Consider the following 26,320-nt stretch of genomic DNA (forward strand, 5'->3'; position numbering starts at 1 on the left):
AAGATACCAGTATTGCGATGGGAACAAAAAGTAGGGAGAAGGAAAGCATTATGAAAGGAACACTATTAAATAGCTGCAAAAGAATTTCTCCTGGAATACAGACTCTGCTTTATAGGACCTAAGACCATTTTTACAAAAGACATTTATTGCTAAATGTCTATGAAACCCTGTAAGGAAATATTTGCAGAGCTGTGCCAGCATTATTATTTCATGATAAATGGTCTAAGCCCCAAAAGTTATCCGTTTCATCTACCTTAGGGTGTTTTAAAGTACCTGTGGCAAAGTTGCCCAACATTTATTTCGTCTAAGTCCCTTGTGATACTCTTTCCACCATTCATAATCTCCAGAAGAAGATGAGGAGGAGGAGGAGGAGAGGAAGGTGGATGGTGGAGAGAAGAGTGAGGGGAAGCGGGAAGGGGTGGAAAGGTTATTCGGTATTCCCAATTAAATTTATGGAGAAAGCCCACCAGGTAAAAAAGCAGCACAGCATTTGGGGAAAATTACTCCCTAAAAAGATGTTTCTACAATGTTGTGTAATAAGTGGGTTTGTAAAAATAGAGATGATTCTTTTTAAATTATAATAACAGTGAAAATAATAGAGGATCCAAAGAGTCTAGGATGAAAATTAATGGCACTATTGTTTAAAATAAGAGAATAGGAACATATTCCATGTTAACCAGGTTTCTTTAAGCTCCTAATTCCATTTAGCTTGGAAAGACAAAGAGAAAGAGAAGATAAAGCTGCACATTTAAAACTGACAAAGGGCAGTACTTCTATGCAATTTATAATTAATCTACGGGACCATGTGTCAGTAGAATTTATTGAGAAAAATAGTTTAGTGTTATTTTATAAGGGTAAGACATTAGAAGAAAAAGTATTACAATTGAAGTTACACTAGCTAAGAAAATATTATAAGAGCTATTAATCATCAAGATTCAGGTCATAAGTTGGCTAGCAGCTGAAGTCAAGAAAAAAAAAAAAACTGCACAAGTGGCCAGGTGAAGTGTGGGTGTTTTGTATCTTTCTCTAGGTATTTTACTCAAGTCACTGATAAAATAAAGAGTACTCAATGAAATTCTATTTCAGTCTATAATTTATTGATTACTGTGATCTATGTGGTCCCACCTAAAATTTATAATCATCCTACCACCACCTTCCTCTGTATTACGAGAATGGACATTTTCTTTCATCTCCTCCATGCAATTTCCCCAGTGTGTACAAGATGTAAAGGCTTTACTAAATACTCATGTATTTTATCATTAGTTTTCAACCTGAGAAGTTTCAAAATGTCATGATGTCTAGGTTCTGTCTGCAGAAATACAGACTAGGGCTGCCTGAGCATAGGGATATTTTTTAAGTTTATTTATTGACTTATTTTGAGAGAGACAAGAGACAACATGAGTGTGAGAGGGGCTGAGAGGGAGGGAGACGGAGAATCCCAAGCTGGCTCTGCACCATCAGCACAGGGCTCGAACTCATGAAACTATGAGATCATGACCTGAGCCAAACCCAAGAGTTGGATACTTAACTGAGAGAGCCACCCATGCACCCAATGAGCATAAAGACTTTTAAATGTTTCATAGGGTTCTAATATGCAGCTAGAGTTGAAAAGCACTACATTTGAAGGGTTAGTGCAAAAGGCAATAGGACCACCTCAACATACCCAAAATGATGTCGCTCACACACACAGACACACACACGTGTGTGTGTACCTTTAATGGAAAATATAGTCTAAAGAGAAAATGAGTATAACCTGTATAATAAATGATTTATATCTCTTTTTGCATATCATATAAGTCATTAGATTTCATCTCAATTACTTTTCAAAATCTTCAAATTACGTATCTATAAAGACTGTAAGTAGATTTGGACACACTACTATTACAGCCTAATTACAAAGCCATGGAAAAATATGTGTTTTCTGGAAAACAGGATCCAGCTATTATCCATTAGTTTTCCTCAACTTAGAAGGACAGAACATTATTTTTCTGTCATAAAAGTAAGGTAATAGACAACTTGCATAGTCTTTAAAAATGATGTAATAGCATTATAATTAAAGGTCAATTCTTCCATTATAAAGTAGTTTTAGAAACTTTATAACCTGAATATCTGACTCTGCTTCAGACACAAATTAGTCTTACAAGGCCTAGATGTAAAACTCAATTTTCATTTCTGCTATATAAATATTAAAATTATTTTAAAATGTAGATAACTAAATAAAGTGTTTTTTTTTCCCACATGGGTTTTCATCAAATGAAGAGCATATTTTATTATCTTATTTAAAACTTTTGGGGCGCCTGGGTGACTCAGTCAGTTGAGCGTCTGACTTCAGCTCAGGTCATGCTCTTGCGGTTGGTGGGTTCGAGCCCTGTGTCAGGTTCTGTGCTGGCAGCTCAGAGCCTAGGGCCTGTTTCGGATTCTGTCTCTCTCTCTCTGCCCCTCCCCTGCTCATGCTCTGCCTCTCTCTGTCTCAAAAATAAGCTATAAACATCTTTAAAAAATAATAAAAATAAAAAAATAAAACTTTAAAATATTGCTTATACCACACCTGTTTTATGAATTTGGACAAATAACCAAAAAACAGTTTAGAGTTCCTCTCTAGAAATTCCTAAGAATAAAAAGGAAACCCAACTGCCCAGAAGAATCAGGCACACTACATTTCTGAATATTTGATTTTTATATTAGATGCATGGACATTTGAAATAGCAAGCTTAAGTTTCCATATTATCTAAATCAGAATGTAATAAAGTGTTTTGCAGTAATTCATATGAGTGTGGATTGGGAGAAGTAAAACAGAATATGACAGAGCTATAGGACCTAGAATCAAAATGTTTACAGAGTTTAAAGTAACTCACAGGTCACTTTCACCAAATTCACAGAAATGTAGGAACTCTCTACACAATCTGACACATGGTTCTTCTACTTACATACCTCCATCATGTCAAAAGGAAGGACCATAAAAACCCCCTGAATAATTCTATCAGTAATAATTTTAAAGCATAGAAGAACATACAAATTACCCATACTCTACCCTATCACTAGAAGCATTTTATACTTTCTTTTCAACTGTGCTTTAAAACCCCAGAATGTCCTTAGAGTCGTCCTGCTTTAGAGAAGCAAGTGCACACAAATGATCTTATTTCTCATAGAAGTCTGTGGTACAGTTTTAGAAGCACAGACTTTGGAGCCAGACGATCAAACTTTTGATTAGTGGTTCCATCCTCTACCTGAAATGTGACTATGGACAAACTACTTATCTTCATCTTTTCACACATAAATGTGAGTTTAATACCTAACACAAAAGGCTGTGTGTATTAATAAGACCTATGAAGTGAATTATGCACTATGTCACTCATAATATAGATTTATTGCTAATGTTAACATCAACAGGGTGAAAGGATCCATTTTCCTGAATTTGTAGGCATTACTGAGCTACAGAGCTGGGTATGTCAGACGGAGGGGCAGGGCTGAATAGGAACGAAACCAAAGAACCAGGGTGAAGCTAGGAGCTATCCCTGGTGCTGCTTTCAGACCTGGGGCCCATGGTGTGCCTGGCACTATATAACCTATGTTCCTCAAACAAACCAAATTCTGATATCCAGTTTTCACCTTGATTTAGTAACACACCCCTGTACTTTTGTGTTCCTGGCCTGAATTCTTATTTATTTTCCCTAGACACTGACTGGATTATTTTCCCAAATGAAAACCTTATCTGACCCCAAATTACTTCCTTTGCTGGATATTTTTTGCACTGAGATTTTTTTTTTTTTATTTCTAGGAGAGAGAGAGAGAGACAGCGTGAGCAGGGGAGGGTCAGAGAGAGAGGGAGTCACAGACTGAAACAGGCTCCAGGCTCTGAGCTGGCAGTCAGCACAGAGCCCGACGCGGGGCTCGAACCCACGAACCGCGAGATNGGGGAGAGAGAGAGAGAGAGAGACAGCGTGAGCAGGGGAGGGTCAGAGAGAGAGGGAGTCACAGACTGAAACAGGCTCCAGGCTCTGAGCTGGCAGTCAGCACAGAGCCCGACGCGGGGCTCGAACCCACGAACCGCGAGATCATGACCTAAGCGAAAGTCGGACGCTCAACCGACTAAGCCACCCAGGCGCCCCTGCACTGAGATTTTTTAACTTAAGTTGTATCCTTTTATCTCTAATCTGATCAAAGATGGTTACTAAAAAATGCTCAATGTCCCTTTCTCCTAAAATTTTCTCAGGAAAAAGGTTAATGATGTTTACACCAGTAATAATAATAATAATAATAATAATAATAATAACAAGAACAACAACAATCAGAAGGCTTAAAAAGAATGAAGAATATTACCAAATCATTTCAGGAAAGTAGCTGCTAGGCTTTAGTGCTAGTTTGACAAAAATAAAGCAGAAATGTAAGCACTACTTTTCCATGCCTCTGCAGACATCACTAATCTATCATGGACTTCTTTCTTTAATCCTGAATATGGCTCTCAAGTCCTAAACACGTTTCAAAAACAGCCATTATGAGCCAAAGATGGCAGGCAAATAGAAGCCTATCTATCATCCCTGAGTTAGCATGAACATGTGAGGTTTGAAAAGGAGTTTTGTTGTTTTGTTTTAAGTCTCAGTTGGAACACTGTCAGAGTACACTAGTGGTTTGAAGAGGGCAGAAGCACCCTTACAATTCAGATACACAGAAAGCAAGTACATGGTTATTAAAGAATCAGAGCTTTCTCTTCTAAGACTGAAGGTGTTAGCCTTATGTCCTGGATAAATTCCAACTTAGGTAATTACATTCTGCTTACCTCACCCCCCTAGCAATTTTTTCAAGTGAATCCAGTATTATTCTTCACTTCCTACCCTAACCTGCTGTGTAGTGTTGCAGTGAGCTGTTAAACAGCTGCTGTGCCTCACTCTACAATAGTGACTGTGCTTCACTGTATAATTTGTAACCATTCGCAGTGTGCTTTGAAATCTTTCAGGATGAAAGTGTTACCCTAAAATGCAAGATATCATCATCATTTTAAAGGCATACAGTACAACTGCTTATTTCAGTTAAATTCAGCATAACATATTTAGAAAATACCTTATTTCATGAAAAACCATAAAACTAGGTTAAAATACCCATGAAACATGCTACAAAGATTATATGAAAAGGTATTTAAAGAAAGCAAACTATTTATCAACTATATGAATATTCTGCCAAAGAAAGGAGTAGTAGGAAGAACAAATGCTTAAGACATTTTTATTTGAAAATACATCTGCCTTCATCAGATGGTAAAAATTCCCAATGTCACCCAAGAAAAACAGTGAAGAGAAAAATTGAACGTTAAGTCAATGGGAAGTGGAGGGATGCCAACACTTATGGAGAAAGAGATCAAGGATAGAATACAATTTTTGACATTTTCTTATTTCTCATCAGGACAGCCAAAGAATTATACAAATTCATTATCACAAAGATGCTGAATTTCTACTATAGATTGCCTGGGGACATCTGCAGACAAGACCATCCATCTTGGCTGTACTGAAAATGGCGTCATGGTGCAACCACAAGAGGCTACTTGAGGTACATGGACCTTCCACTGACTGTTACTTAGTAGAGATGCTTTAGGTCAGCAGTTCTCAAAGTTGGCTGAACAGTGAAAAACCTGGAGAACTTTTTTTAAAAAATGCCAATACGTGGGACTCAAACCCAGAGATTCCAATTTAATTGAACTGGACATTAAATTTTTAGTTTTGGTTCTGGCTTTTGACTGCTCCCCAGGTGATTATACTGTGCAGCCAATGTTGAAAACCACTGCTTGAGGCTATGTTGTACCAACCTGGTTATAATTGTTGCTTGGCTTTTTTTTTTTTTTTTTAAGAGGAAATAAATCACATTATATGAGGCCACGTGTATCATCATACATTATTAACACAGGCCACACAATTAGATACCACAGACATGTTTCATGTTCTGTGGCATGACGCTTTATCTACCAGGAGGGGAAAAGGTTTTCTTTATCACCCAAGGATTATATTGCTGAAAGGTCATAATTCTAATGCAATCTGTTTTTGTAGCAACAGGGAGAATTTCAATGGGAAACAGTAATCCTGTATCTAAGGGGTTTTTGAATTATAGTTACTCTGGGTATATTCTCTGTGCTACAGATTGGTCTTCAGTAAACTATACAATCCCATACTAGCTTTTTCCCACCATGCACATCTGAGCCATACCTCCTCTGGTCAGAAAATAACCAAAAATACATTATCATACTAATGCTTACTTGTCTACCTTCAAGTACTAGTACTGCACCCTCAACCAACCTGCACATTCATGAGATATTACAGAAATACCTGCAAGCATGAGCAGAAACAGATTTTCGATCAGAGTCAAACACTCAACAATTGCACATAATGACGTGAATAGTTGATTCTTGTGTAGAAAGTGAGATGTAGTTACATTGACTTTTATCGACTATAACAGCCTAACATGTTCCATGAATGCTAACCCTGAAAAATATCTGTAAAGTAAAACATAACAAAGACAGACAAAATAAGAATAAAAAGTCAACAAAACAGAGCAGGTGAAAAATAACCATAAACAGCAGGAAAGCGTGGTGGATATCCAAGTACTTTAAAAGTAGTAACTAAGGACTTCCATTATAAAAAGTTATTTTAGGGGAGCCTCGGTGGTTCTGTCAGTTAAATGTCTGCCTCTTGATTTCAGCTCTGGTCATCATCTCACAATTGTGAGATGGAGTCCCATTGTCAAGCTCTGTGCCGTTAGCTTGGGATTCTCTTTCTTTCTCTCTCTCTCTCTCTCTCTCTTTCTCTCTCCTCCCATCCTTCATTCACACTATCTCTCTCAAAAATAAAATATTTTCATTTTAAAATAAATAAAATAAAATAAAAACTTAAAATAAAATAAAATAAAAACATTAATAAAGCTATTTCAGTGAATTGAATTAGTTATGGGAGAAGAGATGGGAAAAAACCCCAACTAAACATTATAGTGGTATATGGATTACACACATGAAAGTAAATTAAGCCTTATATTTTTTAATAATCACCAAAAGATTCAGAAATTGAGGTAGCAACATTAGAGGTACATTCAGATACCTGTAGTGGCAATTAAAATGGACAAAGTAAAACAGAGTAGTAGATATGATCTTATAGAGGGGGAAGGCCAGGGAGATCTATGTGTATAGAATATATACCATGTACTGTGCAAAAACAATTTACTTATGTTCTTTCTCACTTAATCCTCACATCAACTCTATGATTTTATGTTGGGCAAACCAAGGGTCTGCCCATAATTTGATCAGGCTGCATATCCAGAAAATAGCTAAACCAAGATTGAAAGTCAGGTGTGAATGGCAAGTTTCTGTTCTGTCCTCTGCACCATATTTCCTTTTATGATACATAAGATTCCTGTCCACCCTCCCACTGTGCTGCCCTCCTCCCCATCACATTAGGTGTCCATGTGACTACTCAGAACTTCAGCTCACCCCTAGGGACACAGGCCAGATATCCAAATAAGACTCCAGGTAAAAACAGGGATTCCCCTGATTGTCCTAAGAAGAGGCAGAAGAGGTATATCACCAAAGCCATCATGCACAGGAAATTTTAAGTATCTTCTGATAAGATACACAAAGGGAAAGCTTAACAAAATTTTCTAATCATAAGGCATATGTAAGTCATATACAACTTGCAAAGAGGAAGCATTAAAAAATTGATAGTTGTATATAATATTGGTTCACTCAGAAACTGTGATACTAAGTCCCAGAAAAGAGAGATGATCAAAATGACTTCCAGGTTCTGAGTTACAAATGCTGGAAACTCCTATTCCTCAATCCCAGAATAAGTTTTACATGAGTAGCTGAGTGTTTACTGGAAGAGCAAAAAATGTCCTAAGGTAAATAGAGTTGGCTGGTGAGCATTTTAATCTCAAAGTGAGTTACAAATCAGAGCTGGACATATTCAGTGAAAAACAGCAACAAGTCGTGATGCAGTTGATATGTGCTGGACTCTTCGAAGAGATTTCTGAACACCATCTATTCCTGATGGAATTGGTCTATTTTGTCAATACTGGTTAACCCTATCCTGCTAATTATGAATACACATTTCTAATAATCTCATGAGTATTTTTGAACTGGCTTCTAAATTGTGATTCTGCTGTGATGGTGCTCTATAACCTCTAGTAAAAATCACTCTCCTCCGGCTTCTCTAGCTGCAAAATGAAGGAATTAGACTGAATGTCACTAACGTTTTTGAGGGTTTTTTTAATTTCTTAGGTATTTTCTCAGTTCTGAGTCTCTTCTTCCATAAGAATAAGTCAACTGCCTAAAACTGAAAATACAACAAGTTTGTCTCCCTTTGAATGTGGGTGACGTTTTTCTCTGATTTTCCTATTTTAGCTAACAGTACAATAATTTTAAAACTTAGGCATTTCTCTCAGTTCATTCTCTCTCTTGTCTTCCATTTCCAATAGAATTCATCTCCTAATCCTGAATATTCCACTTTCCCATTGTCTCTTGCTTATGTCTTTTCAAATCCATTCTCACGGACTGAGACAGAAGCTCCCTCTTCAATTAGCAGAAAATAATTATAACATACGCTTTAAGCTTTGGTATGATAAAATGAGTTTTGGTATTATAAAAATGAAATGCAGTGGTTTTGAATAGACCCTACCTCTCTCCATAGACTCAGCTGGTCTGTTCAGGATATCAGTTGATACTTTACAGAGAAGATCTGCAATGGGTTTGAATGAGATGGGTGTCCCAGACAGATAAATCAGTTCTCTACATGCAAATGAATTCAGAGCTGCAGTCAATATTTGTGAAGTTAGAGTTAGCTGATAGGAACAGGAAGCAATGGACCGGACACTGAATTTCAAATGAGAGAGATATTTCCATGGATATACAAAAATACAACATATAGAAGAAAAGAGGTGTTAAATTGCTATTCTCTTGTTGCCCGCTAATTATATATAAATCTCAGTATGTGGCCAAATAAGAGAAGAACTGCTACCATTCTCATTTAGTGGCTGTCTAAAGAAAAGGACCAAGATTTCAGCTTAGAACACTAGGCAAGACTGAAAGAGGGCCAAGTGTTTGTGCAGCTAATGAGCTTACCTTTAATTAAAGAAAACTGTAACTAGATTTCCTACACTGAATTCTCACTATATGTTTGCTATTTTTTTAGGTTTCATATTTAACAGCACTGGTACACAAAATTAGAACCTTCTAAAGCAAAAATGACAATTCTTAATTAAGAACTAGTTTCATACAAATACTTATTAATAAAAATAAATGTGTAGGTATTGAATCAAATATAGTAGGAACAAAAACTTAAGGAAAACCAAACTTCAGGAAAACTTCTGATTCCCAATCACTCACAGAAGCACCTCTGCGGAGAGTTGCTAATGGTACAGACCTTGCTCGATGTTAGAAAGGTCTATGATTTACCACATATTAGGCCCAAAGTATAGAAGACCCAGAGCATACAAAACAAGAGCACCAACACGTAGGATAGTACTTGCATTTAATGTTAGCAATATTTCTTTTTTTAAAAATGTTTTTATTTATTTTTGGGAGAGACAGAGAGGCAAATCATGAGCAGGGGAGGGGCAGAGAGAGAGGGAGACACAGAATCCGAAACAGACTCCAGGTTCTAAGCTGTCAGCACAGAGCCCAATGCAGGGCTCGAACCCACAAACCGTGAGATCATGACCTGAGCTGAAGTTGGATGCTCAACCAACTGAGCCACCCAGGTGCCCCTCTTAGCAATATTTCTAAGAAGAATTTTGGTACTGAGTCCAACATGGTTTGGTACCTCAACATTGTTTTTTGTTTTTTGTTTTTTAATTGTAAGTTGACACAAAGCAAGCATCTGTTGCTTCTAAAATTACTGAACTTGGGCGCCTTGGTGATTCAGTCAGTTGACAGTCTCACCTGGGATCAGGTTATGATCTCACAGTTTGTGAGTTCGAGCCCTGCACTGAGCTCTGTGCTGACAGCTCAGAGCCTGGAGCCTGCTTCAGATTCTATGTCTCCCTCTCTCTCTCTGCCCCTTCCCTGACTGCTCTCTGTCTCTCTCTCTCTCAAAAATAATGCCCCTCCCCAATTGCTTTCTGTCTCTCTCAAAAATAAACAAACATTAAAAAACAACTTTAATTACTGAAGTCATAAAGGAATACAATTTGGAGCAAAGTTCCTACTCTACAGAAAATTTAATAAATTACATAAAGGTTAATGAAAGCACACGATATATTGAGAATGGATACACAAATTAAAGATGATAATAATAACAAGTAGCATTTATTTAACACTCACTATACTTCAAGCATTTTAACAAGTACTTTAAACACGTATCTCATTTAATTTTTATAACATACCAATGAGACTGTTACTACTCCCCCTATTTTACAGATGAGGGAGAAAAACGAGGTATGAAAAGCCAAACAACTTTCTCGATATTCACCAAGTGGTTAATAGAAATGGTGGTACTGAAACATAGCTGTGCCTGACATCACGCCAATTTTCTCAGGCACTATACCACGCTGCCTTTTCATTATACAGTACTGATCACAGGATTTCCTGCCCAATAGGACCAAAGTGACTCAGTTATTAACCTCTGAGAAAACAAAGGAAGGAGTAATTCAATAAACACCTGCTTATCCAGAAGTAAAGAGTTCAAAAGATCTGATGTTTTCACAAAGTCTGCATTCAGTTTTTTTAAGATGGTAACAAATGACAAGAAACATATCTTAGATTTACTTGGCAAAACTAAATTTGAGGCTTGGTCAAGTGTGTCGAAGGAAGGAGCAAATCCAACCAAAGTATCTAGAAATGCAGGTCAATATAACAAATCACACAAAGTTCCAGATGATGACACTGGGGTTAAGAGTGGACACTTCTTGCATAGGGGCACATGTACCCCAATGTTCATAGCAGCACTCTCAATAATAGCTAAAACATGGAAAGAACCTAAGTGTCCATCAACGGATGAATGGATCAAAAAGATGTGGTTTATCTATACCATGGAATACTACATGGCAATGAGAAACAATGAAATCTGGCCATGTGTAGCAACATGGATGGACCTTGAGGGTGTTATGCTGAGCGAAATAAGTCAGGCAGAGAAGGACAGATATCATATGTTTGCACGTACAGGAGGAACTTAACTGAGGGACAAAGGGGAGAAGAAGGGGGCAAATGGTGGGGGAAAGGGAGAGAGGCAAACCATGAGAGACTCTTGAATGCTGACAAAAACTGAGGACTGATGGAAGAGGGGGGGAGGGGGGGATGGGCATGGAGGAGGACACTTGTGGGGATGAGCACCGGGTGTTATGTGGAAACTAATTTGACAATAAACTGTTTGTAAAAAAAAAAAAGAGTGGACACTTCCTGCTGCTCAGCTCCCCCTACATGACCTGCCGGCATCTCAGACTCAACATTTAAAACTCTGAATTCACCACCTTCAGACAAGCAAATCTATTTCTCAATTCCAATCGAACAGATATTCTCCTGGTCACTATAATTAACATTTCAAGATCATCTAAGACCATTTCTCCGTTCAGTAAGTTGCCACATCAACTCACCATATTTATGTGTATTTCCTCCTTTTCATCTGTTCATTACTTCCCTGGCTCAAGTCTTCAACAGTCTCGTCTAGTATTTTTTTAAAACCTGTTTCTCTGCCTCCTATTTCCTTTCCCATCGATATTACCAAGTTCCCCATTTCATGATCTAACAGGGATCCCAAATGATTATAGACTAAAGTCCTAATTCTTCAGCCTTAATTTCCATCTCTAATCTTGCTACCTGTTTGCTCAATTGAGTCAAAGGTAATTAATCTCTTCTAGGCCCAAAGATCATCCACTGCCATAAATCTGATTGGAACTATTCTCTCTCCATAATGTGTGCTTATACTTACTCTACCCCACCCTCCTTTCCCTCAGAGTAAGAAATAACATGGCATTAATGGAAAGCAGCATATTGAAGCCAGATAGTTTCGGGGGCTGTACAATTTCAGGCAAGCTTAGCCTTTAGAACCTCACTTTTCCCACTTGTAAAATGAGGATAATAGTACCGAGCTTGCAGGGTTTTGGTAAAGATTAGAATATACATAAAGTGCATGCCCAGAAAAGGCACTTGGTAGGTGATAGCCACTATTATTATACCCAAAACTTAGTCAGTCTTTAATGCCCAGATTAAATGCTGTAAAAAGTATCTGTGCTTTCCTTTCTGGCTTCAACTTAAAAATACCTGATTATGCCTATCATTTCTACAGAGTTCTTATGATTAAGAATCTTGTCTTATATATCCTTATATTCTAGAACACCTTCTATTTATCATACAAATATATGCAAGCTTTTAATAAATGCTGGGTGAACAAGACATGAATAAACGTCAAAGAATTAAGTTACTGTTAAGTATATTTTATTGTATCTAATTACTTTGAAACACAATTTTTAAAGAATTTCCTATAAAGTCTTTTATCTGGAAATTCTGGGGGAATAAGCCATTCTGTCTAAGAGATTATTCTGGCAGTTTACTGCTGAATGGTACATTCCAAATAGTTTATTTTTTAATGGAAAACTTTCTAAAACACTCCCCAGCAATCTTCAAAAGAACACTGAACAATGAAAATGACTTCTGTACCGATCACCCCACTCACCATCCCACGCTCCAGCACCACAAGGAATGCATACGTATCACAGGTGCCAGGCAGATGTGGAAGTGGCCTGTGTGACCTTCTCTCACATGCACTGCTGAATTCTGCCCTCTCATGCACTGCGGTGCTGTGAATTGACAGGATATAAGACTGTCCTTACCCTTATTTGAACTACTTCAAGATCCTCATGTAAGCTTCAGATCCTCATGTATTCTATAAAACTGTTAGGGGTTTCAAACTTTTGTTCACCCTTACTTTTGAGGCTGGAATCAAACTGAATGGGTGTGAGGTCATCAAAAAGCCTGTCAACAGATAACCAAAATGGTGATGATGGAAGTACAAATAAAATCACGAACATTTGCCGAACACTTACTAGGTTATAGACACGGAGCTCAGTCAGCACACTATAATAATTATCTCAATTGGCCTAATAAATTGAAGAGGTAGGTACTATTTTGATTACATTTAACAGATGGGAAAACTGAAGTTCTGAAAGGTTAAGTGATTTGTTCTAGGCTGAGCAGTATACTGTACGTGGTATCAGACAAACTAGAATCACTGTACACCACCCTGCTGACTCCCACTTTTTATCCCTTGGAATAAAAATGGAATGATTTGAGTAAGTGTTTTTTTAGAAAGATAACCAAAGCTTGATCCTTGAAACATTAAAGCAATTTATTTGAAATCTTCCTAGCATGCATTGTACATAGCCCACATGTAATGAACAGAGTATATATAACATAAATTGTTCTTGCCTGGATGGATCTACACTGATGATCATTCATTATGCTACAGGAAGTTCAGTGATGGTCTCTTTGTCCAATGGGGGGAATAGATCCTAAGTGGACCTTTTGCTGAACTCCCCTCAACTGTGGTTTGGGTTTGTTGAATGGCATTCATCCCCAGTGTTTAGCAGCCCTGTTCCATGACTCCTTTTGGAGGGATGATGCTGTCCCCAGCTAAACATGTTCTCTGATGCCTAGTCATTCTCTACCCCATGATCTGTGGCCTTTGCATCTTACCACACAGATTTGTTCGGACAGGACAAAGAGGATATTAAAAAGAAAATGGACATCAACTCTTTGATGTACAATGAAGTCAATCAAGCATCCTCTACAGTTGAGAACAGGGATAAATCATCATATGAAAGGATAGCTTCTGTTGCTGCTGCTGCTGAATTTAGAGCACTTCTTTTGGGTGGGGTTATTGTTATTGCATAAGCTGAAGAGAGCAGAAATCTAATGGCAGTAATTAGACATTAACATGAATGATAATTTCATTAAAAAAACATTTTGAGTAAACAAGAGTTTGTACTTTGTAACTTCAGGCCAACAAAGGAATTGTATATGTATGCTGAAACCAAACTCTTTTCTTCACAAGAATAGTAAGAGGAAGATGGTTAGAATATAACACAGCATGAAAGATTTGCATTAGATATAAAGGAGATTTTGTGAAAGTGAGTGGTGTTAAACATTGGAATGATTTATCAAAAGTTTTTTTTTTCTAGTACAGTGATTCTATAAAAATTTTTTTAAATGACATTCAAATGAAACACATTTTTGCATTCATTTTGAAGAGCCAAAATAATTGTTAGCAAATATGGATAAGTTTAAATTAGTAAAAGCAAAACTTTTCTTCTTCTACTTCAAGCCTACGTTAATATTCAAGAAGACAGTACCCATTTCATTATCTCATGGAGCAAAGGCAGTAGTTTTATCAATATGTCGAAAAAATACTTTATCAAAAATATCTGACAAATATGACCTCATGCGGTAAGATTAAGGTGTTTTCTGGCAACCCCTCGCCCCCCAAAAGCAGGAAACCTGACTGCAGAAAACAAAGTTTTCTATGGGTAGCCACGAGGGCTGTCTTCTGTCCTATCAATCCACAAAGTCTCAAATTACAGATCTGCTGTTGTTTTCTGACACATCTGCTTTGCAATGTAAAATAGTGTTTTCTTTAATAGGAATTCTTCAAAAAGCCCTTAGGCTCCTCGCCTTTGTTTGCACAGCCGGAGAGTTTTCATTTAAAGTTTTCACACTGTTTTTAAAATTCTCCATTTTTGTTTCTAAAATAGTTACTTGAAGTCCACAGACCTCTGTTTTGGCTTCACATTTTAGCTACACGGAAAAGGTGGAGAGAAACACGTAGAGAAATTCTTCAGATTTCAATAACTGAGATTACTCTAAATGACCAACATTGTTTTTCTTTCCTTTGCTGTCAAAAATGTAGAAGGAGGAAGCTTTTTTATATAATCCCTATCATCAGAATGCACCCTCTACTATGGAATGAGGAAACTCACAGGTAAAATCTACTATCGTTTATTCTGACAACTCTGGGAATCCAATGCTATGGAAAACTGGAAATCAATAATGAAATGATTACAGAAGCATAAGAAATTCTTCTCTACTGATCATAACAAGATTGATACTTGATATTCTCTATGGTCCCTAAATTGGACCTGAACCCCAAATACAGCTCCTATTTTTCAATGCAGAGTACCCATGCTTCAATTTGCTCCAAGTCGAAACTTCAAGGCCTAAGGAAATAACATCCATTCATCTCTTCATTAGAAAATAAATGGATGAATCTTTTTGTGGTCTCCACTGGAAATATATGCACTTGATCTTTTATAATAATTATGTGTAACTATAATGAAAAATTAAACTTTTTTCACAATATAATGGGACTGGGAAGGTAAGCAATTAATAAACACATACAAGTATCAAGATTTGACGGTCTGTCTTGAGCATTTATCTCTCTCTTCACCTTTACTCCAACTGTACATCACTCGAAGCAGATGATACCACTTTGATATTCCTTACTCATGGCTCCCTGATGGAATTCCTTGGCAAGACTTGATCTTTTTCAAGAATAGGAAATGCCGCTTTGTAATTCGCTGTATTTCTATGATACACTGTTCTGTGATCCAATTTATTGAGAGTGGGGATGATCTTGTTCTATGAAAATCATGAACAGTCCCTCAGTACCAAATCTTATAGGGGGAAGATGGAAGAAATATAGGCTGATGCAGTCAACTCCATCCTAAACATCTAATGTGATACATCAGGCACCGCCCTATAATACAAGGGTCACACTATATACAATAGTTTGCAATAGAAAAGAGTTTGGATAAATGAGAGAGAAACATGAACAGGAAAAAAAAAAAAAGGTTTCTGATACATGAAGTAAAGGTCTAAGCTCAAAGCTGTATCTTTAATGTATTCTTCCTATTCCGCGTCTTTAGGCCCATCTTCATTTTTACCATCAGAATTCTTTTTTTTAAATTTCTCATTCCTCTTCAGGTATCCACCTTTTTAAAACTTCAACCTTTAAATGTTTGTTTTCTAAAGTCTTGAGTCCTTTTTTCCATAACATTACCATGACATGTTCCCTATTATTCAATAGTTCTGTCAATTCACTTTTATAAATCATTTGTTCTTCAGTGGTCAGGGTCAAGCACTAGGGATTAGAACACTGTTTGGGGGGACATGCAATATAGAAATAATGAATTAAAGAAAAAGAATACGGGTTCTAAAATAGGATTAAAAAATGTTTGATTTCTTCTTTTACCTTTACTATCTGTATGACTGTAGGCAAAAAGTTATTTACATTCTCAATGGCTAGGTTTCTTCCACTATAAATGGAAAATAGCTTTTAGAATCTTTGGAAGGATAAAATGCTAAAATGCACATAATAGGCTGAGCCACAACGCAGGGCTAAAATAAGAATCGCTAAGGTTAGCTGTTATGGTTAGCTCTACCTTCTAACGATGACATTGCCAGAAAGCAAGTTGCCAATTCTTCAGACGTTCTGATTTCATTAGACCGAGACTCGCACAGAGGGCTGGCTATGTCAATCCCCTGGCTGTATGAGGCCTTGTCTGTATGGCAACTACATGATCTAGAGGAGGAAATACTGGCTTGCTCTAACCAATGCCCAGCTCAGTTGGCTGCAGGATTACTTCCTTAATTCTTTGCATCACACATCCATGGAGTTCTACGTGAGATTTGCCTTCTTGATATATACAGTGAAATTTCCTTAATTTTCAATCTAATCTATATCCTCTAACACAGAATAGGCTTCCTAGTCATGAGTCTCATTTCACTCATCAATTCTTGAGATTGTATTTATCTTCCAGCATGGTACAGGATGAATATTCGTCTTCTTCAAAATTCATATGTTTAAATCCTACCCTGGTCCCCCAACATGATGGTACTAGGAGGTGAAGCCTTTGGGAGATAATTGCATTGTGAGGGTGGGTCCCTCATTGATGGGATTAGTGCCTTTACAAAAGAGACACCCAAGAGCTCCCTAGAAGAGCTCCTTCTTCCATCATGTGAGAGCACTACATGAACACATAAAACAGACCTTCAACAGTCACCAAATCTACCAGGGCCTGAACCTTGGACTTGCCGGGCTCCTGATCTATGAGAAATAAATTCCTGTTGTTTATTAGCCACTCAGTCTATGGTATTCTTATACAGCAGCCCATACAGGCTAAAGCATGGTATTAATATTGCAATTTCTGTTTTGTGGACCACTGATCATCTGACAGGCCTGGAAGTCTTCAATACCAAAGGAGCCAGAGTATACACCCCCACCCCTGCAGCAAAGGGAGATCTGGTCCATAAAAAGGCTCCATCAAGAAGATCTAAAAAAGATAGCTTATTGAAATATTCTCTGGTGACCTAAGCTTACAGACATTACCACTCCACGGGAAAGGTTTAGATGTTTACTATCTTCCTTTAGGTGAATATGGCTCATGCACATCCTAGAGTAAGGCATGATGTTTAACTTCATTTGCTGTTATTTATCACTTCTGCCAAAAGTGGGTTATGCATTTCCCTACATTCTTAAACAGAATTTACTGGCTACCATTTAATCTCTTTTAATAAATCACAGTCATCCTTTTGATGTACAAGCTGTACAATCATGGAGAAATGTCTGCCGGGTTCTTCAATGTGCAGTCGCCTGCCCCGCCATAGAATGGCTTCAGGCTGCTGCGCTTTTTCACGTCTCATATATTTTTTTTAAATAGTTTATCTCTCTCCTCCCTTGTTGTCGAGCTGTCAGTCAGCTGTCACTTTTTACTGCTGTCAGTGAGCCTGCCTTTATCGCACCCCCAATTTGATGCTGCTAATCTGCTGTCAGCTGAGAAATCAGATAATCAAGACCTCGGAAATTGCATTCATAATAAGTGGTGGGCTGAGCATGGGATGGAGATTGTGAGATATAAGTTCCAGTTCTTGCTCTGTCTCTATCTAGCTGTGTGGTTACCAGGAGACACTTAACATCTCTGGTGCTTCTATCCATAAAATAAGGAGCAGAATCTGTGTGTGTGTTGGGGGGGTGGGGGCTCAGAGAGGGAGACAAAGAGAAAGGAAAGGAGAGTGATATCATTTAGACTTGGAGCCTCACTTTCTCTGGCTGTCAGAAAGAACATAATGAAACTTTTCTGTGAGTTAACAGAAGGATAAGGGTACCACTGACCTTTTAATTGTCAAACTCAAGGATACATTTTAGTCATCACTTTATTTAACCTTAATCCTCTGAATTCAGTACTGACCATCTCCTTAAAGTCCTCTTCCCTTTGCTCCAGAGGATAATTCTTTCAATATTGACCTTCTGACTTTTTTTTTTTCCTCCTCTCTTCAATCCTGGGCTCTTCTTCACCAGCCCCTTAAGAGTTAAGAGTGCCAACAGCCAGTCTGAAGTTCAAAGCCAGGGTAATGATGAGAAACCAGCAAGAAGCCTGAGAAGTAGCAACCTGTGTGTCCTCGCAGTCAACTGAAGAATGTGTCATAGTGCATCACATAATGCTGATATGTCAAGTAAGATGAGCACTGAGAATTGACCATGGGATTTAGGGAGGTATGGAAGTTATCGGTAACCTCAACAAAAGCAATTTCAGTTGAGTAGCTATAAGAAAGAACAGTAGGAATAAAATTGGAAGCAAGTATAAACAACTCTTTCAGGAGGTTTTACTACTAACAGAAAGAAAGAAAACAGGCAGTTGCTGAAGGGAGAAGTGGAATCAAGAAAGAACTTTTTTTTTTTTTTTTAAAAAGATGTAAAACTAATAGCATTTGTCTTATGCTAATAGTAATGATCCCGAAGACAGGAGAACTGATGATGCAGAACAAAGAAGGACACATTGCTAGGGCAGTAGTCTTAGGTATGGAAGAAGGATGAGCTCTGGCAAAAAAGTGGGGGCAAAACCTTACACAGAAGCAAAGTCAGTTCATCCATATTAACAGGTGTGAAGTGGGGCACCTGGGTGGCTCAGTCAGTTAAGCGTCCAACTTCAGCTCAGGTCATGGTCTCACAATTCATGTGTTCAAGACCCACATCGGGCTCTGTGCTGATGGCTTAGAGTCTGGAACCTGCTTTGGTTTCGGTCTCGCTCTGTTTTGTGTGTGTGTGTGTGTTTCTTTGTGTTGTTGTGTGTGTGTGTGCGCACGTGTGTGTGGTGTGTGTGTCTCCCTCTTATTCTGCCCCTCCTTTACTCGCACTCTGTCTCTCTCTTTCAAAAGTAAATAATCATTAAAAAAATAAAAACAAACAACAACAACAGGTGCAAAGAAGGAGAATATGCACCCAGAAGCACAGGGATGGGCAGACACGGTGGTGGCAGCAAAGAGAAATTCTCTGCCGATTGCTTCTATTTTCACCTCTGTTGTGATCTGAGAATGAAGATAGGATGTTTTGGTATCTGCAGTTTACAAAAAAGAAACATGCATGATTAGTTATCTATAGGATGAGAAATGTAGTCTGCTTGCCAGGCAGTTCACAGGGACCATATGAACTGAGAGTAGACTAATAAGTATAGCTGGATGTTCTTCTAATCAAATTAAAGGAAAAGTACAAAAAAATTGAGAGTATATGTGAGATAGCAGGTACCACGATCAAATATGGAGGTTAAGTTCAAGAAAGAAGAAGGAAAACTGGGACAAGAAAAGCCTCTCAAAGTAAGGAACTGGCCCCGTCGACGGATGGTAGGATCTTATGAGGCCCAAAGACTGGGTCAGGATGATGAAGAGAATAATAAATGAACCTCTCTATTTATATTAGACTGCTCCTTTGGCAGAGTTCTCTATTTTCATACACTGATTAAGAGAGGACAAAGAGGAAATCAGTCCTTTATATTCAGGTGGCAATAAATGTGCTACATTACATAACAATGGGAGTGGGTTAATTAAGAAGATGAATTAGTCTTTCCGGGGTTTGGGGGGGGGGGGCTATTACATACCAGGCGCTATGCTAGGCCTTTCACATATGCATTATTTCCTTTAGTCACTACACAATGCCCGTGAGGTGATGAGGTCAATGTAATCATAATCATTAAAGAACCTAAGCTCAGGGTCATTATACTTGCACAGGTTGCAGAGCTAGTAAGTGGCAGTCAAGACCCAAACACATGTATGTGTGTGTGTGTGTGTGTGTGTGTGTGTGTGTGTGTGTATGTATGCATGCCTACCGTATATAAGAGCTTACCCATCCCCAAATACTTAACACATATAATGACAGTTTCAAATGATAATCCTTGCTACTATTTTTCTGATCTTCGAGAATGAGGCAGTGAGGGGTGAGAAGGGCAATAGGTAAGAGCCACTGCGACAAAGCCCAATCCTACTGATGTCCTATGTGACCGACAGGCTCTGAATTGTTACTGTTATCAACTTTATAAACCCTCATATTTTTTGCTGAAAATCGGCTCTTCCTTTTCTCTGATTAATATCCATTATAGTATACACTCCCATAGCACACTGTATTAATAATTTAATTGTATCTTCTACTTTGTTTTTACTTAAATTTATTTTGCCATGACAAATAATGTTTGTATAGGGAGAAAGATAAGAGCATTCAAAAGTTGTTATTTTTTTTCATCATCTTGGTTATGTTGCCTTTGGAATTACTAAATATTTTTCAACATCTCAACAAAATAATGTTCTTTTAAGACTGCAGGCATTAGAATGATTGTCATTCATGCAAATAATCACTTACTTACACTATATGAGTTTGGGTTGGATAAAGCAAATTACCATTTGAAAATAATTCAAATAACACTCTGGGCTAAGACCTTGCTTATGAATGTTATCTTGGCCACAATATTTCTTAACCTTCTTCCATTTAGCTAGATTTATTTATGGTAATATAGTCCAAATTAATAAACTATTCAATTGCCACAGGTGTATTAAGCACATGATGTTGTAGGAATATATCAGATGCAAATGAATTTTAAAACATATTATTTATTTGGAATTCTATAGTGGTAATAATTAAGATGTAGTATAATCACCTACTCACCTAAGATATACATTTTGAGTGTATATTATATGCAAAGCTTAAAAACATGTCAAAAAATAATGTTCATATTTTAAAAGTGTGCACTAAAATAGAAACTGTGTTTTAGCTCATCATAGATCTAAAGTATAACAATTATATTTTCCAAAAGTTGAAAGTCTCTCATACAGCATATTGTATATATAAATATACAAATACAACAACTATATATACATAAGCATATTTATACATACACATATGTAACTGAAAATCAAATGTGATCTTAGTTTCACTTAACTTGGTAGTTGTCAACACTGCAAATAAATGATCAAATGTTCTTGACAAATAACCTTTGGTGACAGGAAGCTTGACCAGTAAACAGAAAGTTGAATCAAAAGTCATAGGGTCTAAACCTGACTCCAGTCTGTGACAATAATCAGTAGTGTGAGTGCAAGCCGGTCTCCTGCTTCTCTGGGTCTCTGTTTTCTGAACTCCATAAAGTAAAAACTGGGTAAGGTTGTATAACTTAAGTTTATGACTCACTAACTTGATTTTGTATTAGGCAGATTCTTCTTCAATGAAATATTAACTTCAAATAAATCAGCATTAATGGTGCTGCTGAAGACTACTGATACCACAGCTGAATCTGGGAGAACCCAGAATCGGTGGGGGGGGGGGAACCCAGAATATAGAGAGTAATGCCAACCTCCTGCATAACATGCACAGACATTAAATTGTTTCCTGATTTCCTTTCAGGCATGGGGAGCAAACAGCTGTCCCTGAACTCTTTTTAAGGACATTGGCAGTTATGAACAGCAGCATCCCCAGCTAGTACGAGTCCCACTGAAGTAAACTTTCTGTTAACATGGGAGAAATATTCCTAGTGGTAATAAAAACCGTTTTGCTAGGTTTAATCAGAAGTGAAGAGGAATTTGAGAATGTTCCCTTTGTGCCACATCATCCACTGTTAATTCAGGGTGGGCCTAGCAACAGGGGTAGTAAAAACTGTCCTTAGCAACAGAGAAAGAGAAATGGCAATTAAGTGTATTTGCAACCTAATATAGAAGACCTAACTCTTTATTAAGATAATATAAATAATAAAAAATGGAAAAAGGAAAAAAAAAATAGAAGAAAATAGCCTGGGAAATGAAAGTGACCCAAGCAGTGCAATTTAACACAGATTTACTTACAACAGTTTGCTATATACATATAATAAGCCCATGGGCATAAACTGAATGCAAAGGTTGAGAAATATGCTTAACAATGAATGACTTCTGTAACAAAACAACAAAGGAAGAAACAAAACAGTAAGTGTTAAAAAGCCAAAGCAGCTTGCTTTGGGAAACCAATAAATAACAGAAAAGAAAGGACAAACTCAATATCAGAACTAACCATTCAGTGATAGGTTGGACACATGATTATTTAAAATGTTTGTAAATCACAGCATGGTGAAATAGAACTTGATTCTCCAATTAACCATGCTTACGCTGAAAAGTTAAAATTGGCAAGAACACCACCAATTTCTATACATTTGGGGAATAATTTATGATTCAATATTGAAAACAGAGTCAAACATACTGACCTGCTCACATCAGGAAACCTGATGGGAAAGTAAATAACTTGGCATTTGGGTCTGATGATGCTGTCCAGATCCTTGGGTCTGTGATCAGGAATCAGCTTCATAAATTTTCCAATAGAGGTGAGAAATGACTCCATGTTAAAAACAGAGTTGAATACCACCACATCAGCCACCAGGCTATAAAGGAAAGGGATAAATGCAAATGACGAACCCACACTCATCCACAGCTATTTTTTTATAAGCCTAAGACCTTTTTGTTCATCAGAGTTTATACTGTCCTTGGGCTTGCAAAGAACTCGGCACTTTCCATAGCATTTACTAAAATGCCTCTAATAGATAAGTTAGTTTCTGTAGCATTGTATCATGGTAGTTAGATCTCTGGCATCAGGAAAGAAAGGCAGGAGAGGAATCAAGTAATTTACTGGGATCTTATGAGGCCTCAAACAAAGTTTAATTTTCTGCAATGCCAGGACTTTTATATTATCAACAGTAAGTACCAAGACCTTTTCATTTGTGGCCCAAATACTCACATTGGGATTCTACATCAGTGATATACATCATCTTATACCATACAACACACAGGAGAACATCTCCCATAGCTTTCACTACCTTTGAGGAGATGAGTTCAGATAAAGCTATTTCCCATGAGAGCATACCTTCATACAAGTGGTTCAAGTCTATTTTAGGTTTAACTCTTGCTTCAAGAAACCATTATGCTTTTGAAAGTTCTAGAACTGTACAAGAAGACTTATATGGGATATCTCTACAAATAACTTACTTCACTATTATATTATATTTGGGGTGGCCAAAGAAGAAGGAACGATCCCATGGACCTTCATAAACAAATGAAATAAATATTAGTGATTACTTTTGATAGATATATTGTGTTCCTCCCTTTAAATTTTTTAAATAAAAATAATATAAAATACATTATTATAAGGAAATGTGAAAACAAATCTTAGATGTCATAAATATGTCAGCAGTCTTCAGAACATTTTCTTGAAAACTAATGGACACGAATGATAACCATGGGCAAGCCAGATAAAACCTGAATATGTGGTATGTTCCCTTTATGAGTCAAAAAACTGATTTAGTAAATAATTGTTTTTGGTTTAAGCAATGATTTTTCTTTAGGCAATGATTCAGGGTCTCATTGTCACTGGATCTCAGCACAATGCATACAAATGCTTTAGTGAGAAGGTATATAAGCTTAAACAGCAGTTAATTTTATTTCATCCTATCCTAAAAATGCCAGTCAAGAAAACTAAAAAGCCTGGAAGACTGCAAACCTAAGTCCACAAGACTGCAAGACACAAACGAATAAGCAGAGCTTCTAGAGTAGGAATACCACCGCAAGTCTTTCATTTACTGAGGACAGCCAAAGTTCCTATCATTAATACACAGCAGAAAAAAAAAAAAAAAAACCCTACAAAAGGAATGTTGAACTGACACCTTTGTGCCTCCCCTGCAAAACTGCTTTTCCATACAAGTATTGTTTTTTTTTTAAGTTGCAACCTAGTGGAAATTTGGAGGTAAGGGTGATAACAGCACCAATAATACAAAAGAATGTCAAAGAAGTGCTGACGCAACCCCAAGCAACAAGGCAGTCAATATAATAATACACCAAAAGTTGAAGGATGTTTTACAGCTAGTCTGTTTTCACCATATGTCACATATTGTAATAGCGACCCACAGGTCATAATATACTGTTATGACATGTGTTCATAAGTCAGAGGGTTAGTGAAACCTCTATTTAAGGTGAGTGCTTATGTCAGTCACCTCTAAAGTGGTCAAGAAAGAAATCGACAGTGCCAACAAAAGCAGAAGTCAGCAAGAAAACTAAAGAAACATTTGAGGAAGCAACAGTCATACTTTTCAAAGAGAATCTGAGACAGGACTGCTTCCTGACACTCTTATTTTTCCTCTGGACAACTGTGAGCCATTTTTTTCTCAGTAAGAGGCCAACCGATGATAGAGTCTACTTCTTTCTCTCTGAGCTTGTCGATCGGTTTACCCTCTTAAGAAGAGCGATGCTGGAAAACCACGTTGGAGCTTTTATAGTCTCATTCCTTTTAAGCAAAAACAATCTTTTATAAAACAGAGAGATGAGGGGCAGGAAGTTAAAAGTTTTTATAGATATCTGCCCTCCTAGGGCATGCAACCCAACGACTTACATTCTTAAAAACTCAGTGTATGCTAAATTAAGTATCCAAGATGGTCTACAGAAATATTCTTTTCATGCATTTCCTCTCTGATACGAGTGGGTGTAACTTCCATTAACTTTAAAGCCACCCATAAAGGGAAAAATAGGCTTAATTTTTTTTCCCCAGTTATTTCTCAGGGGTAATAAACACACACTATCTGAGGAAAAGAATGATGCTAATTCAAGAAATCAAAAGAATATTACAAATGTTTTCCATATTGATAAAGCACAAAATGATTTTATTTTTGTTTTTAAAACATATTTCCCTTCTCTGTTTCAATATAAAATAAAGTATTTTAATTTTATTATGAAGTTTTAAAACGGTTGCTTTTTTATGAGACATTTGACGTGAAGCAGTTCCACTCTATTTTGATAGCACTGCTACTTCACAATTGAAGCAGCTTGTAAAAATGATTGCGGGAAAACATTTACGAAATGCTCAAAACACAGAAATATTACCGCATAGTTGTTTGTCTATGTCAACTAAACTATGGAATATGTTTGTAAGAGCTGGAAGTCTGTTTAAATACATCATCAATCCCAATTGTTAATAAGTATTAAAGAAGGTAGGAGGTACCCTATCACTGCCAAACTGGTTTTATTTGATTGTTGCAGTTACGTGAATAGGATCCACAGTAGCAAAGCCATTTCAGAGTTGTTATTAACTTCTTCCATTAACTAAGCTTCAAGAGACACACTTTGTTGAAGTAACAACAGAGAAGGACCATCACCTTTGAAATGTCATGGTATTTTAAGGCTGTGCGATTTCAGAACACTCAGTGAAGGGAAGAAAAAAAAGAAACAACCACCTAAAGATTCATTTTCCATAGTTTTCTCCTACAAACAGTTAAAAAAAAAAAAAAGGACAAAAATCCCTTGCTCTATTACTTATTCCTCTATAAATTTCAATTTTGATTCCAGCTATATATATTGAAAGTGGTTGGTCAAAGAGAACGGATGAGAATTGACTAACTGCTCTTTTCTAAAAGTATCCCATCTACAACACAGGATGGAATCAAGGGATGAAGAGGGTCTCCTGTCGAAAATTTGATTCGATTTTGAAGGTTGTAAAAAATAGATAACTAGTTGAACATATATCATCAGATTGTTACATATGTGCATTTTATAAAAGGATTAGCTGCTTATATGTGTGTGTGTGTGTGTGTGTGTGTGTGTGTGTGTGTGTGTGAGTGTTTATATATATATGGCAAAGGCACAAGCAATTACTACCATGGAAGGTATGTTTACACTTACGTACCTATTTCAAGATTTTTTTTTAAAACAAGTGTACAGTAGGTCTTCAGATTTAAAAGTTAACAATCCTATAAAGAAAAACGTGGCAAAAGATTAAATATAATGATACGATCCATACCTACCATGAGAGAATTTGGTTGTATCCATATTGGAAATCCCTCTCCTGACATTTCTTGACAGGATATACCAATTGGTTCTCATGGAAGTACAGAATCTTTTTCAATTTCCCAAGGTCAGGCCGAAGGGCAGTCAGTTCAGTCAGGTTCATCACTGAGCTTGCAAAGAGGACCCTAGGAAACAAGGAAATTAAAGTTAACTATCCCATGTACACGTGAAGTGGTCATCCTTCCCCTTCCTCCTACCCCA

At 37.2% G+C, this 26,320-nt stretch overlaps 1 protein-coding gene across 7 annotated transcripts in view; it reads right to left on the minus strand.

The window, feature by feature from the left end:
• Positions 1-26,320, minus strand: part of GTDC1 (glycosyltransferase like domain containing 1) — a 329,154-nt gene that overhangs the window by 209,889 nt on the left and 92,945 nt on the right. For all 7 annotated transcript variants that reach the window (XM_039250740.1, XM_039250743.1, XM_039250744.1 and 4 more), the window contains 2 exons: positions 26,077-26,244; positions 22,501-22,674 (listed from right to left, as the gene is read on the minus strand). In XM_039250740.1, coding sequence (XP_039106671.1) covers positions 22,501-22,674; positions 26,077-26,244 — 342 coding nt within the window. The remainder of the gene's footprint in view (positions 1-22,500; positions 22,675-26,076; positions 26,245-26,320) is intronic.

Source organism: Hyaena hyaena, unplaced genomic scaffold, assembly GCF_003009895.1.
Source record: "Hyaena hyaena isolate Hyena2069 unplaced genomic scaffold, ASM300989v1 scaffold_381, whole genome shotgun sequence".
Classification (NCBI taxonomy): domain Eukaryota; kingdom Metazoa; phylum Chordata; class Mammalia; order Carnivora; family Hyaenidae; genus Hyaena; species Hyaena hyaena.